The sequence below is a fragment of the Haliotis cracherodii genome, unplaced genomic scaffold (genome assembly GCF_022045235.1).
Source record: "Haliotis cracherodii isolate W230 unplaced genomic scaffold, xgHalCrac1.p SCAF_11, whole genome shotgun sequence".
NCBI lineage: Eukaryota > Metazoa > Mollusca > Gastropoda > Lepetellida > Haliotidae > Haliotis > Haliotis cracherodii.
This window is the reverse complement of record NW_027266266.1, coordinates 37,138,181-37,156,758: the sequence shown is the minus strand read 5'-3', so window position 1 is coordinate 37,156,758 and position 18,578 is coordinate 37,138,181. Positions and strand designations below refer to the sequence as shown.

The 18,578-nt window shown below is 43.9% G+C and overlaps 1 protein-coding gene across 1 annotated transcript in view; it reads right to left on the bottom strand.

Annotated features, from left to right (window-relative positions):
- Window positions 1–202: 202 nt before the first annotated feature.
- LOC139456456 (notchless protein homolog 1-like) overlaps window positions 203–18,578 on the bottom strand; it is a 52,853-nt gene continuing 34,477 nt past the window's right edge. Inside the window, exons 10-14 of the mRNA XM_071238182.1 lie at window positions 17,443–17,489; window positions 16,777–16,979; window positions 12,259–12,418; window positions 10,858–10,928; window positions 203–8,664 (exon numbers count right to left, since the gene is read on the bottom strand). Coding sequence (XP_071094283.1) covers window positions 8,652–8,664; window positions 10,858–10,928; window positions 12,259–12,418; window positions 16,777–16,979; window positions 17,443–17,489 — 494 coding nt within the window. The 3' untranslated portion in view covers window positions 203–8,651. The remainder of the gene's footprint in view (window positions 8,665–10,857; window positions 10,929–12,258; window positions 12,419–16,776; window positions 16,980–17,442; window positions 17,490–18,578) is intronic.

The window sequence follows — 18,578 nt, the reverse complement described above, 5'->3', positions numbered from 1 at the left end:
AAGTATCGTGGTGCCTTAGACGACTGGGCCACCAGTGCCCCCGTTTTCTCCATGAAACAAGTTCAATTCAAGCCGTCTGTACCAGCTATCTGTTCATGCTAAAAATGCCTTCAAAACAACCCTCTGTGTCATAATATATATTCAAGTAAAACAACAACAACTATTGTAAAGGTTTTAATTTATTGGCATCCCATGTGTCCATGAGAACAACATGGGACTCTGTGCTTGGCCCTGCAGGGGTTGTACAAGCACTGCTGTATTGATGGACAGAAGACACAACTAACCCTGACAAATGTTCTATGTGTGCCTGTGACAGAACTCCTTGGTTCACTTGGAGAAACCAGCCTCTTGCACTGATTTCATATGGAATACACATCCAGCTGATAACATACTGGTAGAATAACCAGTAATTGCTAGAGTAATTATTCAGTATTTCAATATGAACATAATATATCAAATTCTCTGACACTCGTAGAGGTCTCTCTGCTGTTAGAGAAGATGTGGACATTTAACAAATAAGCAGAGAAACCCTGTGTGATAAATTAACTGTTACCAAAATCATATCTTATGCTTCAGAAAAAAAAAATTTTCAACAATTAAGTCAAAAATATTCAAACAATTTCATCATGATTCTAGTTATCGTACCATAAATATTCAAATTAGCACATACACATATCAACAAATATATTACCCCAACAAACAGAATATAAAAATATCTGAAATTACATTTATGAATGTATTTGTGTTTTGCACACAAATGATCAACTTTGGATTTTCAAACACAAGTAGGATCTAATCACTTAATTTTTCATCAAATAAACATCATCATCCTCTACTGGATTGAAAAAAGCTTTAGTGTTCGTCATCCCAAAGTGGGAATTGGATTTGGGAGACCTTCTGCTTGTTGTACTGGATGGAAAACAGCTTTAGTGTTTGTCACCCCTTAGTGGGAAGTGGACTGGGTTGACCACCTGCTTGTTGTACTGACTTCAGAAGGGTGAGTTGGGACGACAATATTACCCAGGCATATTATCAGCATGGCTGCCTGTAAGTAATAGATTCTCCACCAGACAAACCAGTGATTTGAGCAATGATCATTAATATTTGATGTTTGACACCTTGAGAGGATGAAACATTTTAACCACCAGATTCTCCTTCTTGAAGGCTCTTATGGGGTACTGGTGACAAGTCATTCCGAAACATCCATGTGTGAGGAGGGAGAATCGGAGCAGCACCTCATCCTGCATTTGTCTCTGGTGCATGGTAGGGCACCACCTCTTCCGGCATGGAGGGCACCACCTCCTCCTGCATGGAAGGGCACCACCTCCTCCGGCATGGAGGGGCACCACCTCCTGCTGCATGGAGGGGCACCGCCTCCTCCTGCATGGAGGGGCACCGCCTCCTCCTGCATGGAAGGGCACCACCTCCTCTGGCATGGAGGGGCACCACCTCCTCCTGCATGGAGGGGCACCGCCTCCTCCTGCATGGAGGGGCACCACCGCCTCATTCTGCATGGAGGGGCACCGCCTCCTCCTGCATGGAGGGGCACCACCTCCTCCTGCATGGAGGGGCACCGCCTAGTACTGCATGGAGGGGCACCACCGCCTCATTCTGCATGGAGGGGCACCACCTAATACTGCATGGAGGGGCACCGCCTAGTACTGCATGGAGGGGCACCACCTAATACTGCATGGAGGGGCACCGCCTAGTACTGCATGGAGGGGCACCGCCTAGTTCTGCATGGAGGGGCACCACCTAATACTGCATGGAGGGGCACCACCGCCTCATTCTGCATGGAGGGGCACCACCTCGTCCTGCATGGAGGGGCACCACCTCGTCCTGCATGGAGGGGCACCACCTCGTACTGCATGGAGGGGCACCGCCTCATTCTGCATGGAGGGGCACCACCGCCTCCTTCTGCATGGAGGGGCACCGCCTCCTTCTGCATGGAGGGGCACCACCTCGTCCTGCATGGAGGGACACCACCTTGTACAGCATGGAGGGGCACCACCTTGTACTGCATATTCAAGTGGATGCTGGGTGCATGGAGGAGCACTCCTATTCAAGCAAGGAATCTCACAGGATCAAGGAGAAGAGTGAAAGAAAGGGAGAGTGTGGTGGATGTGAGAGAAATCCAGAGGAAGACAGAGAACCTGTGAGAGAACATCAACCAGCTCATACTTGTGTCAACCACCTCCTGATGCCTGGAGATGGAATTCAACAAACACCAGGCAGGGAACACAAGCATGGCGGGACTTTCAATCCCACAGGATCAAGGAGAAGATTGAAAGAAAGGGAGAGTGAAAGGTAAGTGGTGGAGTGTTGGGTTGACACTGCTTTCAACTGTTTTCAACTGTTTTTTCAGTCATACCACAGCATGTGAGCTTAATGTGGAAAGAAAGCTTGAAGTGAGGCAGATCTTATGTGTTTACCACTATGGTGAAACACATGTGCACAGACATGGTGCTGACAAACCAAGGATCATAATCAGGGTGATACTGGGATTAGAACCCATGATCACTGGATCATAGCATACCTAAGGGGCACAACTCTGCAAAGAGAATTGAGGTACCCCAGATGGTGAGTGAGTGAGTGAGTGAGTGAGTGAGATATGTTGTTTTGTTTTGTTTGTTGTTTAACGCTGCACTCAGCAATATTCCAGCTATATGACAGCGGTCTGTAAATAATCGAGTCTGGACCATACAATCCAGAGATTGATAACATGAGCATCAATCCACGCAATTGGGATCGATGACATTCATCAACCAAGTCAGCGAGCCTGACCACCCGATCCCGTTAGTCGCCTTTTACGACAAGCATAGTCGCCATTTACGGCAAGCATGTGTTGCTGAAGACCTATTCTACCCCGGATCTTCACGGGCCGTGAGTGAGATAATCAGAAATTTACAAAGACATTGTGAGAGAATGTCAAGACAAAATGAATAATGTTAAGTGTGTGATTGAAGTTTAATGCCTTTTGATTGGCCATATTCCAGGCATATCACAGATGGGGCTACCAAAATTGGGTTTCACACATTGCACCCATGTGGGCAATAGCACCTGGGTACTCAGTGTGACAGTGAATGTTGTAACAACCAGGTTTCCACAAGGCCCAGGCCTGAGAGTGGGGGGCAAGAAGGGGAAAGAGAACCTGCGAGAGAACATCAACCAGCTCATACTTGTGTCAACCACCTCCTGATGCCTGGAGATGGAATTCAACAAACACCAGGCAGGGAACACAAGCATGGCGGGACTTTCAATCCCACAGGATCTAGGAGAATAGGGGAAAAAAAGGGAGAGTGTGGTGGATGTGAGAGATAACCAGAGGAAGAAAGAGAACCTGTGAGAGAACATCAACCAGCTCATACTTGTGTCAACCACCTCCTGATGACTGGAGATGGAATTCAACAAACACCAGGCAGGGAACACAAGCATGGCGGGACTTTCAATCCCACAGGATCAAGGAGAATAGGGAAAAAAAAGGGAGAGTGTGGTGGATGTGAGAGATAACCAGAGAAGAAAAAGAACCTGCGAGAGAACATCAACCAGCTCATACTTGTGTCAACCACCTCCTGATGCCTGGAGATGGAATTCAACAAACACCAGGCAGGGAACACAAGCATGGCGGGACTTTCAATCCCACAGGATCAAGGAGAATAGGGAAAAAAAAGGGAGAGTGTGGTGGATGTGAGAGATAACCAGAGAAGAAAAAGAACCTGCGAGAGAACATCAACCAGCTCATACTTGTGTCAACCACCTCCTGATGCCTGGAGATGGAATTCAACAAACACCAGGCAGGGAACACAAGCATGGCGGGACTTTCAATCCCACAGGATCAAGGAGAAGAGTGAAAGAAAGGGAGAGTGAAAGGTAAGTGGTGGAGTGTTGGGTTGACACTGCTTTCAACTGTTTTCAACTGTTTTTTCAGTCATACCACAGCATGTGAGCTTAATGTGGAAAGAAAGCTTGAAGTGAGGCAGATCTTATGTGTTTACCACTATGGTGAAACACATGTGCACAGACATGGTGCTGACAAACCAAGGATCATAATCAGGGTGATACTGGGATTAGAACCCATGATCACTGGATCATAGCATACCTAAGGGGCACAACTCTGCAAAGAGAATTGTGGTACCCCAGATGGTGAGTGAGTGAGTGAGTGAGATATGTTGTTTTGTTTTGTTTGTTGCTTAACGCTGCACTCAGCAATATTCCAGCTATATGACAGCGGTCTGTAAATAATCGAGTCTGGACCATACAATCCAGAGATTGATAACATGAGCATCAATCCACGCAATTGGGATCGATGACATTCATCAACCAAGTCAGCGAGCCTGACCACCCGATCCCGTTAGTCGCCTTTTACGACAAGCATAGTCGCCATTTACGGCAAGCATGCGTTGCTGAAGACCTATTCTACCCCGGATCTTCACGGGCCGTGAGTGAGATAATCAGAAATTTACAAAGACATTGTGAGAGAATGTCAAGACAAAATGAATTATGTTAAGTGTGTGATTGAGGTTTAATGCCTTTTGATTGGCCATATTCCAGGCATATCACAGATGGGGCTACCAAAATTGGGTTTCACACATTGCACCCATGTGGGCAATAGCACCTGGGTACTCAGCGTGACAGTGAATGTTGTAACAACCAGGCTTCCACAAGGCCCAGGCCTGAGAGTGGGGGGCAAGAAGGGGAAAGAGAACCCGCGAGAGAACATCAACCAGCTCATACTTGTGTCAACCACCTCCTGATGACTGGAGATGGAATTCAACAAACACCAGGCAGGGAACACAAGCATGGCGGGACTTTCAATCCCACAGGATCAAGGAGAATAGGGGAAAAAAAGGGAGAGTGTGGTGGATGTGAGAGATAACCAGAGGAAGAAAGAGAACCTGTGAGAGAACATCAACCAGCTCATACTTGTGTCAACCACCTCCTGATGCCTGGAGATGGAATTCAACAAAACACCAGGCAGGGAACACAAGCATGGCGGGACTTTCAATCCCACAGGTTTAAGGAGAATAGTGAAAAAAAGGGAGAGTGAAAAGTAAGTGGTGGAGTGTTGGGTTGACACTGCTTTCAACTGTTTTCAACTGTTTTTTCAGTCATACCACAGCATGTGAGCTTAATGTGGAAAGAAAGCTTGAAGTGAGGCAGATCTTATGTGTTTACCACTATGGTGAAACACATGTGCACAGACATGGTGCTGACAAACCAAGGATCATAATCAGGGTGATACATGGATTAGAACCCATGATCACTGGATCATAGCATACCTAAGGGGCACCACTCTGCAAAGAGAATTGTGGTACCCCAGATGGTGAGTGAGTGAGTGAGTGAGATAATCAGAAATTTACAAAGACATTGTGAGAGAATGTCAAGACAAAATGAATTATGTTAAGTGTGTGATTGAGGTTTAATGCCTTTTGATTGGCCATATTCCAGGCATATCACAGTTGGGGCTACCAAAATTGGGTTTCACACATTGCACCCATGTGGGCAATAGCACCTGGGTACTCAGCGTGACAGTGAATGTTGTAACAACCAGGCTTCCACAAGGCCCAGGCCTGAGAGTGGGGGGCAAGAAGGGGAAAGAGAACCCGCGAGAGAACATCAACCAGCTCATACTTGTGTCAACCACCTCCTGATGCCTGGAGATGGAATTCAACAAACACCAGGCAGGGAACACAAGCATGGCGGGACTTTCAATCCCACAGGATCAAGGAGAATAGGGGAAAAATAGGGAGAGTGTGGTGGATGTGAGAGATAACCAGAGGAAGAAAGAGAACCTGCGAGAGAAAATCAACCAGCTCATACTTGTGTCAACCACCTCCTGATGCCTGGAGATGGAATTCAACAAACACCAGGCAGGGAACACAAGCATGGCGGGACTTTCAATCCCACAGGATCAAGGAGAATAGGGGAAAAATAGGGAGAGTGTGGTGGATGTGAGAGATAACCAGAGGAAGAAAGAGAACCTGTGAGAGAACATCAACCAGCTCATACTTGTGTCAACCACCTCCTGATGCCTGGAGATGGAATTCAACAAACACCAGGCAGGGAACACAAGCATGGCGGGACTTTCAATCTCACAAGAGAAAAAGATAAAGACAGACAAGTGAGATAGACAGGCAGCTGGGAAAGATAAACACAAGTAAGTCAGACTGGTTGACTTTTAAGCCACATAACACATCGGCATCACACAATAGCCTTGAGCAATGTAGTAATGTGGAGAAACTATTACAGCAAGACAAGTTATTACCATAGTTGCCAAGCAATGCTTTAGGGCAGGGAAACATCAATCTACCCAATCCGAATCCAAGCTTCGGGATGACGTTCTTGAAGAAGCTGGGTAGACTTTTCGAAATTAAATAATGATTGATCTTAAAATGTTCCCCAGGTTTCAGTGATTGTGCAAACTTGAGAAACCTAAGTCCCACCTCCTATTGTTAGGACTGTCAATCCCACTACTGAGAAAAACAACTTCAAAAAGGGAAGTCTTCAATATAGATAGTCCACATAAAGGTATAAAGTACGGACAATTATCAAAACACTTTGAAATGCTCACATACATCTGAAATCATATATTTAAAAACATACTGATTGAACAGAAAAACTTATTCAGAACATTTGACTATCATTCCAGGCAACATATATAAGTCTTAATCATAATCATAATCATATACTCAAACATAAAGAATCTCCATGATTTAACAATACAACAATGTGAGGACAGTTCATCGAAGGAGATTCACTTTGCACTGATCAATGTATTACAAAGGCATTTTAGGGATGCTTCACAAAGTTAGGCAGCTTCCTGTGTGGGATTCTCAAATGACAATCATATCAACATTACCGTGAATGGAAGTCCTCAGCCGTGCCCGAGTGATGCTGATTGTGAAGCATTAAAAGTATCTCTCCATTCTCCATCACTGGTTTCAACACAACACATACATGCTCATCTAAAATACATCATTTGCACGGATACATTAACAATTCATATTTACATATACATAATATTTCATATTCACATATCCATAAGCTAACATTACAATCAATGAAAATATGAAAACACCCATCTTAAAAAACATTTACATTATATGATGGTGTGTTTTTGTAAATTAAAGCACTACTAACCAGTTCAAGATTGAGACATTCCAAGAACAATGACTAAAGCCATATTCCCCTGTACCACATTTCCCTAAGTAAATAAAACCCTATAAGAACTATCAGATAAATGTTGTTATCTGCCTATGCTTATCATATATACTGAAACACAATGAAAACCCAAAATCCACATTACCGGTAAATCGAAATGAATGACAAGGAAATGATTTTGACAAGGAAATGATTTTAGCAGTTATCTCAAAACACATCAAATGGCATTTGAACCCTGACGACAACATTATTATGGTTGATTATGTTATGCCTAAATACCCAGTAACTTAATTTCATTTTGTGGCCATTTTGCCAAATATTACAAAATTGAATATTAGTTTACAAACACATCAAATGAGATTTGAACCTTTTCGACATTTTTGTTCTTTATTATCTTATGCCTAAATACCCCGAAAACTTAATTTCATTTTGTGGCCATTTTGCCATATATTACAAAAATTGAATATGGGTTTACAAACACATCAAATGAGATTTGAACCCTTACAACATTTTTGTGTATAAATCTTATGCCTAAATACCCTGAAAACTTAATTTCATTTTGTAGTCAGTTTGCCAAATATTACAGAAATTTCAATATGGGCTTTCAAACACATCAAATGAGATTTGAACCCTTTACAACATTTTGGTGTTTTGATATCTTATGCCTAAATACTCTGAAAACTTAATTTAATTTTGTGGCAAGTTTGCCAAATATTACAAAAAATTGAATATGGGCCTTCAAACACATAAAATGAGATTTGAACCTTTTACAGCGTTTTGGTGTTTTACTATCTTATGCCTAAATACACCGAGAACTTAATTTCATTTTGTAGCCAGTTTGCCAAATATTACAGAAATTTCAATATGGGCTTTCAAACACATCAAATGAGATTTGAAACCTTTACAAGGTTTTGGTGTTTTAATATCTTATGCCTGAATACCCCAAAAACTTAATTTCCTTTTTTGGCTATTTTGCCAAATATTCCAAAAAATTGAATATGGGCCTTCAAACACATAAAATGAGATTTGAATCTTTTATGTTTTGGTGTTTTAATATCTTATGCCTAAATACCCCAAAAATTTTATTTCATTTGTGGCCATTTTCCCAAATATTACAAATATTTGAACATGCGTTTTCAAAGTGTGTCAGTACACATAAAGCATAAAGCAGTGTTTCAACACACGTAAACATGCTGCTCATTGCTCATAGCTCTTCCTCAGATCCTCAAGTGACATATTTAGTCCACAACTGTCATGTTAATGGCTGTAGCCTACAAGCAGGCCACAGGCATGTTACAGTTCCTCCCAACGGGAACTGGTGCTTGTTGTAGAAAACTGCTGACATGTTTAATCTCCTCTCAGTGGACTGCCATGTTCTGGAGGAAACTACGAGTTGGCTCTGTCCTTGTCATATCGTGATGCATCGCCGTGTTCCGAGGCTGCTGATTGGCTGCTTCCCAGGTTGGGGCTGTCTTCGGTGAGAGACGCTGTCAATGTCGCCAGCTGAAACACAACAGAATTATTACAAAAATTGCACTTTTAGATTTTAACACTCACAAATTGCCATTAGGCAGGAAATGAATGTCCATTCACTGTAAACCATGACATTTTAATGGCAGAAATGACATTACTTGGATTTTTTTTCAATTGGCAACTTTCTCATAAATGGCATATATTTGCCAATAAAAACTGTGTGAAGATGCTTAGACAATGAAATATAATGGTACATATCATTGAAGACATCATATTATTTCACTAAAATATCTTAACATGAATTTCTTGCTGTGAGGGGGGACATAATAGATCGGGCAGTCGGACTTGAGGACTTGGTTGATGACATGCCATCATATTCCAGCTGATGTCAATCACTAGATTTCCTAGTCCAAACTTTACAGTCCGCCATCATAATGATGTAACATTTTTGGGTATGGCATTAAACAACAAACAACATTTACTTTACCAGCATTAATACGTGATTGAGAAAAGAATCTAAACAACTGATAATCTGCTAAATGTTTAAGCACCGTGAGCCATAACACAGACGTATGGAACATCTGAAGTAGACACAACTTTTTAATGAAAAAGTTTTCTTAAGCTTTATGTTGCATGACATGTGTTCATCGCTAGGTTCATCAATAGGTAACACAGTGTATATGAATCACATTTGTCCTCACAACCACATAACTAAGATCAGAGAACATCCTATTATGGGTCACACCTTTCATCTGACCAATCAGTGTCGCTTAGAGTCGGAAAGAGACGGTCGGAACATGTTTTCAAATTCAGCAATCTCGAAAAGGATAACACAGGAGCTGTACGACTGATTCTGTAAAAATCATCGCCAGTCTTGCGCGTCACTGGAATAACATTTCAAATGGTAGAGACTTTCCAAAGCCGTGGGATGTACTGCCATACAATCTTGGCCTTCTATTAAACATTCCAAAATTTTCTTTGGAACATTTTTCAATTTGAATCGAGAGCTTGGTCGAAATATTTTTCAAAGCATATTCTGGAATGGAAGTGGTAAGTTTGAAATGAGCACCTTACAGCTCAAGAAAGCTGCTCTCTGGATTGGCTAATGGCAACTGTTTGTTAGTTTTTCATTGGTCGGTCAATCTGATCCACCAACAATTCCCTTACAAGTTATACATGACCCATCAACAATTTCCTGACAACTCAACATGATCCACCAACAATTCCCCTACAAGTTACACACGATCCACCAACAATTCCCTTACAAGTTACACATGATCCACCAACAATTCCCTTACAAGTTACACACGATCCACCAACAATTCCCTTACAAGTTACACATGATCCACCAACAATTCCCTTACAAGTTACACATGATCCACCAACAATTCCGTTACAAGTTACACACGATCCATCAACAATTCCCTTACAAGTTACACACGATCCACCAACAATTTCCTTACAAGTTACACACGATCCATCAACAATTCCCCTACAAGTTACACACGATCCACCAACAATTCCCTTACAAGTTACACACGATCCACCAACAATTCCCTTACAAGTTACACATGATCCACCAACAATTCCCTTACAAGTTACACACGATCCATCAACAATTCCCTTACAAGTTACACACGATCCACCAACAATTCCCTTACAAGTTACACACGATCCATCAACAATTCCCCTACAAGTTACACACGATCCACCAACAATTCCCTTACAAGTTACACACAATTGAGGATCTGAATCCATAAACTTATAGAAACCTCTTACTATTTCATGTGAGGACTGCTAAGAGGTTTTACATTTGAATAGGTCGACCTGTACGGAGGTGTTACATTTGAATAGGTCGACCTGTACGGAGGTGTTACATTTGAATTGGTCGACCTGTACGGAGGTGTTACATTTGAATTGGTCGACCTGTACGGAGGTGTTACATTTGAATTGGTCGACCTGTACGGAGGTGTTACATTTGAATTGGTCGACCTGTATGGAGGTGTTACATTTGAATTCTAAGACCTAGGTTATACAATTGAATTGTATAAACACGCTTTTACTATTTACTTACTGATGATTTTTCACCATGACATGATTCCAAACTGCAATGTCACATATCATGTTCAGTATTTTTTCCGACTTAGTCTAGTATCGCGATATGTATCGACACATGAGTAAGTGTATCGTGACACATGTATCATCTACGTAAAGTCTACTCACACTTTGAGCACCTTGTCCTTCCCTCCACTGACCACCCGCTGACCATCCGGACTCCAGTCTACAGAGTATACCTGGAACAACCCCACACACAGAGTAGTTACTACATGGACACACTCACATGTATAACATTGGAAACATCCATGAATACTGGGACACGCCCTCATGTGAATACTGTGACAGGCCCCAATGTGGATACTGTGACAGGCCCCAATGTGAATACTGGACAGGTCCCCACGTGAATACTGAGGCAGGCCCCATTTGAATACTGTGACAGGGCATGGGAATACTGTGACAGGCCCCATGTGAATACTAGACAGGTCCCCACGTGAATACTGGGGCAGGCCCCATGTGAATACTGTGACAGGCCCCCATGTGAATTATGTGACCGGCCCCATGTGAATACTGTGACTGGCCCCATGTGAATACTGTGACAGGTCCCACGTGAAAACTGTGACAGGCCCCATGTGAATACTGTGACAGGCCCCATGTGAATACTGTGACAGGCCCCATGTGAATACTGCCACAGGCCCCATGTGAATACTGCCACAGGCCCCATGTGAATACTGCCACAGGCCCTATGTGAATACTGGGACAGGCCCATAAGTGAATACTGTGACAGGCCCCATGTGAATACTGTGACAGGCCCCATGTGAATACTGTGACAGGCCCCATGTGAATACTGCGACATGTCCCCAGTGAATACTGTGACAGGCCCCATGTGAATACTGTGACAGGCTCCATGTGAATACTGTGACAGGCCCCATGTGAATACTGTGACAGGCCCCATGTGAATACTGCGACATGTCCCCAGTGAATACTGTGACAGGCCCCATGTGAATACGGTGACAGGTCCCCATGTGAATACTGTGACAGGCCACATGTGAATACTGTGACAGGCTCCATGTGAATACTGTGACAGAACCCATGTGAATACTGTGACTGGCCCCCAAGTGAATACTGTGACAGGACATGTGAATACTGTGACATGACCCCAGTGAATACTGCGACAGGCCCCATGTGAATACTGGATAGAACCCCAGTGAATACTGCAACAGGCCCCATGTGAATACTGCTACAGGCCGCATGTGAATACTGGATAGAACCCCATGTGAATACTGTGACAGGCCCCATACGAATACTGTAACAGGTCCCATGTGTCTACTGTGACAGGTCCCAAGTGAATACTGCGAAAGGCCCCATGTGAATACTGTGACAGGCCCCCAGAGACTGGCCCCATGTGAATACTGCAACAGGCCCCATGTGAATACTGCCACAGGCCCCATGTGAATACTGCCACAGGCCCCATGTGAATACTGCCACAGGCCCCATGTGAATACTGCCACAGGCCCTATGTGAATACTGGGACAGGCCCATAAGTGAATATATCCGGCCACCACCCACCTCGTCTGCATGGCCTGGGAGGTCGCACAGTAGCTTCCTGGTCTTCATGTCCCAGACTTTGAGTGTGGAGTCGGAACTACCGCTACACAGCAGCCGACTGTCGGCGGACCATGCCACCTGGTACACTCGGCTCACGTGGCCCCGCAGAGATGCTAGGAACCTGAAACAAACCACAGGTGACAATTACATGGACGACGATGCCAGGTGACTTTATACATGGACGACGATGCCAGGTGACTTTATACATGGACGACGATGCCAGGTGACTATATACATGGACGACGATGCCAGGTGACTTTATACATGGACGACGATGCCAGGTGACTTTATACATGGACGACGATGCCAGGTGACTATATACATGGACGACAATGCCAGGTGACTTTATACATGGGCGACGATGCCAGGTGACTATATACATGGACGACGATGCCAGGTGACTATATACATGGATGACGATGCCAGGTGACAATATACATGGGCGACGATGCCAGGTGACTATATACATGGACGACGATGCCAGGTGACTATATACATGGACGACGATGCCAGGTGACTATATACATGGACGACGATGCCAGGTGACTATATACATGGACGACGATGCCAGGTGACTTTATACATGGACGACGATGCCAGGTGACTATATACATGGGCGATGATGCCAGGTGACTATATACATGGACGACGATGCCAGGTGACTATATACATGGACGACGATGCCAGGTGACTATATACATGGACGACGATGCCAGGTGACTATATACATGGACGATGATGCCAGGTGACTTTATACATGGACGACGATGCCAGGTGACTATATACATGGACGACGATGCCAGGTGACTATATACATGGACGATGATGCCAGGTGACTTTATACATGGACGAAGATGTCTGGTGACTATATACATGGACGACGATGCCAGGTGACTATATACATGGACGACGATGCCAGGTGACTATATACATGGACGACGATGCCAGGTGACTATATACATGGGCGACGATGCCAGGTGACTATATACATGGACGATGATGCCAGGTGACTATATACATGGACGACGATGCCAGGTGACTATATACATGGACGACGATGCCAGGTGACTTTATACATGGACGACGATGCCAGGTGACTATATACATGGACGACGATGCCAGGCGACTTTATACATGGATGACGATGCCAGGTGACTATATACATGGACGACGATGCCAGGTGACTATATACATGGACGATGATGCCAGGTGACTTTATACATGGACGACGATGCCAGGTGACTATATACATGGACGACGATGCCAGGTGACTATATACATGGACGATGATGCCAGGTGACTTTATACATGGACGAAGATGTCTGGTGACTATATACATGGACGACGATGCCAGGTGACTATATACATGGACGACGATGCCAGGTGACTATATACATGGACGACGATGCCAGGTGACTATATACATGGACGACGATGCCAGGTGACTATATACATGGGCGACGATGCCAGGTGACTATATACATGGACGATGATGCCAGGTGACTATATACATGGACGACGATGCCAGGTGACTATATACATGGACGACGATGCCAGGTGACTATATACATGGACGACGATGCCAGGTGACTATATACATGGACGACGATGCCAGGTGACTATATACATGGACGATGATGCCAGGTGACTATATACATGGACGATGATGCCAGGTGACTATATACATGGATGACGATGCCAGGTGACTATATACATGGACGACGATGCCAGGTGACTATATACATGGACGATGATGCCAGGTGACTATATACATGGACGATGATGCCAGGTGACTTTATACATGGACGAAGATGTCTGGTGACTATATACATGGACGACGATGCCAGGTGACTATATACATGGACGACGATGCCAGGTGACTTTATACATGGACGACGATGCCAGGTGACTATATACATGGACGATGATGCCAGGTGACTATATACATGGACGATGATGCCAGGTGACTTTATACATGGACGAAGATGTCTGGTGACTATATACATGGACGACGATGCCAGGTGACTATATACATGGACGACGATGCCAAGTGACTATATACATGGACGATGATGCCAGGTGACTATATACATGGACGATGATGCCAGGTGACTTTATACATGGACGAAGATGTCTGGTGACTATATACATGGACGACGATGCCAGGTGACTATATACATGGACGACGATGCCAGGTGACTATATACATGGACGATGATGCCAGGTGACTATATACATGGACGACGATGCCAGGTGACTATATACATGGGCGACGATGCCAGGTGACTATATACATGGACGAAGATGTCTGGTGACTTTATACATGGACGATGATGCCAGGTGACTATATACATGGACGATGATGCCAGGTGACTTTATACATGGACGAAGATGTCTGGTGACTATATACATGGACGACGATGCCAGGTGACTATATACATGGACGACGATGCCAGGTGACTATATACATGGACGACGATGCCAGGTGACTATATACATGGACGATGATGCCAGGTGACTTTATACATGGACGACGATGCCAGGTGACTATATACATGGACGACGATGCCAGGTGACTTTATACATGGACGACGATGCCAGGTGACTATATACATGGACGACGATGCCAGGTGACTATATACATGGACGAAGATGTCTGGTGACTTTATACATGGATGAAGATGTCAGGTGACTATATACATGGACGACGATGCCAGTTGACTAATTACATGGACGACGATGCCAGGTGACTATATACATGGACGACGATGCCAGGTGACTATATACATGGACGATGATGCCAGGTGACTATATACATGGACGACGATGCCAGGTGACTATATACATGGACGAAGATGTCTGGTGACTATATACATGGACGACGATGCCAGGTGACTATATACATGGACGATGATAGCAGATGGCAGAATCCAAATCAATGCTTCCCAAAAAGCATGCCTGGGGGGACTGTCATCGATCATGTATGTTTCTAATAAAACTACCATAAATGCTAGAACAGAATTTATGGCTATGATGAAATAGAGATAAAATATTCTGAGGAATTATGGCCGAGAACAACATGCACTCTTTCAATGTGAAACATGGACTGTTGTGCGTTGAATGCAAATTACATGTCAATGATCTTGGTTGAGCAATTGGCATGAAGGTGGTACGGTGGCAAGATGAGTGGCAAGAGATCGACAGGTTCACCACACTAGTCTCCCACGTCTGTTGTTGTAGAAATGTACCAGCAGTGTGTAGGATCTCACCAGAAGACCAGGTTCACCACACTAGTCTCCCAGGTCTGATATTGTAGAAATGTACCAGCAGTGTGTAGGATCTCACTAGAAGACCAGGTTCACCACACTAGTCTCCCAGGTCTGATATTGTAGAAATGTACCAGCAGTGTGTAGGATCTCACCAGAAGACCAGGTTCACCACACTAGTCTCCCAGGTCTGTTGTTGTAGAAATGTACCAGCAGTGTGTAGGATCTCACCAGAAGACCAGGTTCACCACACTAGTCTCCCAGGTCTGATATTGTAGAAATGTACCAGCAGTGTGTAGGATCTCACCAGAAGACCAGGTTCACCACACTAGTCTCCCAGGTCTGATATTGTAGAAATGTACCAGCAGTGTGTAGGATCTCACTAGAAGACCAGGTTCACCACACTAGTCTCCCACGTCTGATGTTGTAGAAATGTACCAGCAGTGTGTAGGATCTCACTAGAAGACCAGGTTCACCACACTAGTCTCCCACGTCTGTTGTTGTAGAAATGTACCAGCAGTGTGTAGGATCTCACCAGAAGACCAGGTTCACCACACTAGTCTCCCAGGTCTGATATTGTAGAAATGTACCAGCAGTGTGTAGGATCTCACCAGAAGACCAGGTTCACCACACTAGTCTCCCAGGTCTGATATTGTAGAAATGTACCAGCAGTGTGTAGGATCTCACCAGAAGACCAGGTTCACCACACTAGTCTCCCAGGTCTGATATTGTAGAAATGTACCAGCAGTGTGTAGGATCTCACCAGAAGACCAGGTTCACCAGTAACATCATTACATCAGACAGGTTCACCACACTAGTCTCCCAGGTCTGATATTGTAGAAATGTACCAGCAGTGTGTAGGATCTCACCAGAAGACCAGGTTCACGAGTAACATCATTACATCAGACAGGTTTTATCATCCACCATCAGACTGACTATCAGTCACTGGCTTGTCTGGTCTAGTCAATGATTAGAGATGCTGTGACATATCAACAAAAACAATGTCACAGCATGAATGTCACTCACTCATCTACAAATCCAGCCACTCACTCACTCACCCACCCACTCATTCAACAACTCACCACCAACTAACCTACTCACTCAACAACTCACCCCCCCACCCACCCACTCACCCACCCACTCACTCACTCTACCACCCGACCACTCACTCACGACATTTTATTATCTTCCAACATCCTCAGCAGGTGCTTACTTTCCAGATCTTCCATCCCAGACCTTGACCGACTTGTCGAAGGATGCACTGGCGATGAGCCTGGTATCGGGGGAGAAGAGAACCTCATTGATGAGTTGAGCGTGCCCCGTCATGCGACACACAGGTTTCTTCTCCTCCTCCGGATGCCACAGGAACAGTGTGAAGTCATCGGACCCGGTCACGAGTCTCTCTGGCGACGTGCCCTGTAGCAGACAAAGGGAGACAACTCTTACTGTACAATGAAGAGGACTATCATATGGAACTCTCATAGTTTAACTTGTTGTACATAAAACTGTTCTGCACATCAGCACACACAGAAATTAAAGCTTTACCCCTGGGTAGGAGACACCAACTGTCAACACAGGATCTTAGTGCTAAGCCATCCTTAGGGAGATACTGTTTCATATTAGTAAGGGGGGGAATGATTTCTTTTAAAAAATAATCAAGCCCATTTTACTTCTTTTTTTTTTAAAATATGTTGCATTGCTGGGAAATAAATAATGTGATCTTTTCTTCAAGACAATACGTCCATTTGAATAAATTAACTGTGCTGCAACACATAAAAAAAACAAATGCTGATTTCAAGCCTGGCTCCAGCCTCTTAAAACTAAAATTGAAATGGTTGCTTCCTCAGAGTGAGAATGAATAGAAACTGGCAGTATTTACCTTGACAGCATTGTATCTCTGTAGAGCAAGCTTCGACAACTCCTCACCTGCAAATAAAATAAGCTACATTCAACAAAACTTGTCATCAGATATCTAAAGCCAAATGGTTCCAAAAGCTTCATGATCTTCAAGTGGCATTTAGCTGTGGTATCTCTTAAGACAGCAGGGCCTTAAAGCATATCCACTTCTTAATTCTTTCTCAGCAACATATCTGTACAAGTGCAGCTTCCCGAGGCAACTCCAGTTTTCAGCCCTGCCGAACTAGACAGGAATTATGGAGTTATATTTGGGCTGGACTTCGAGACTATGCATAGTCCAAACAAAATCGAACATCTGGTTCGTAAACTGTTGTGCAGATTTTGCTTGATTGTAGGTTTGTTGGTTGTTTTTTTGTTTAACGCCGCACTCAGCAATATTCCAGCTATATGACAGCGGTCTGTAATAATTGAGTCTGGACCAGACAATCCAGTGATTGATATCATGAGCAACGATCCACCCAATTGGGATCGATGACATGCATCAACCAAGTCAGCGAGCCTGACCACCCGATCCCGTTAGTCACCTTTTACGACAAGCATAGTCGCCTTTTACGGGAAGCATGGGTTGCTGAAGACCTATTCTACCCCGGATCTTCAAGCATGTGTACCATCAAGTTAGCGTCAACAGATATTTTCCAAATCTTTTCATGTTTTTAATGAAGGTGCTCAAGTGATTTGATGCACTTCGCAAAGTAAGACCTGTTTTATCACAACATCAGTGTTCCCGTTTACTGGTAATTAACAGTCCCTGTGGACCGGCAAATGGAGTACCTTATAAATCTTTGTTGTACAAACATCAGTGATATTCGTAGAAGATTACAAGAAGTCAGTTTCTCTGTTACCATCAGGGTTTCCCCTTGTCTATATTTAGTGTAACAAAAGTAACATCTCGCTTTGCTTTCAGTTAAATATATATTCATAGCAACTTCATCTCAGAATATTAAAAAAACAAAGAGAAAATTGTGAACAAACTTTGAGTGAATGACCTGTAGATCTAACAAATTTACTTCAGAGATGACACAATAGCATTGAACATGATGTTGAATGAATTAAAACCAGGATATTTTCATACATTTTTTAATTGTTGAAAGTTGGGAC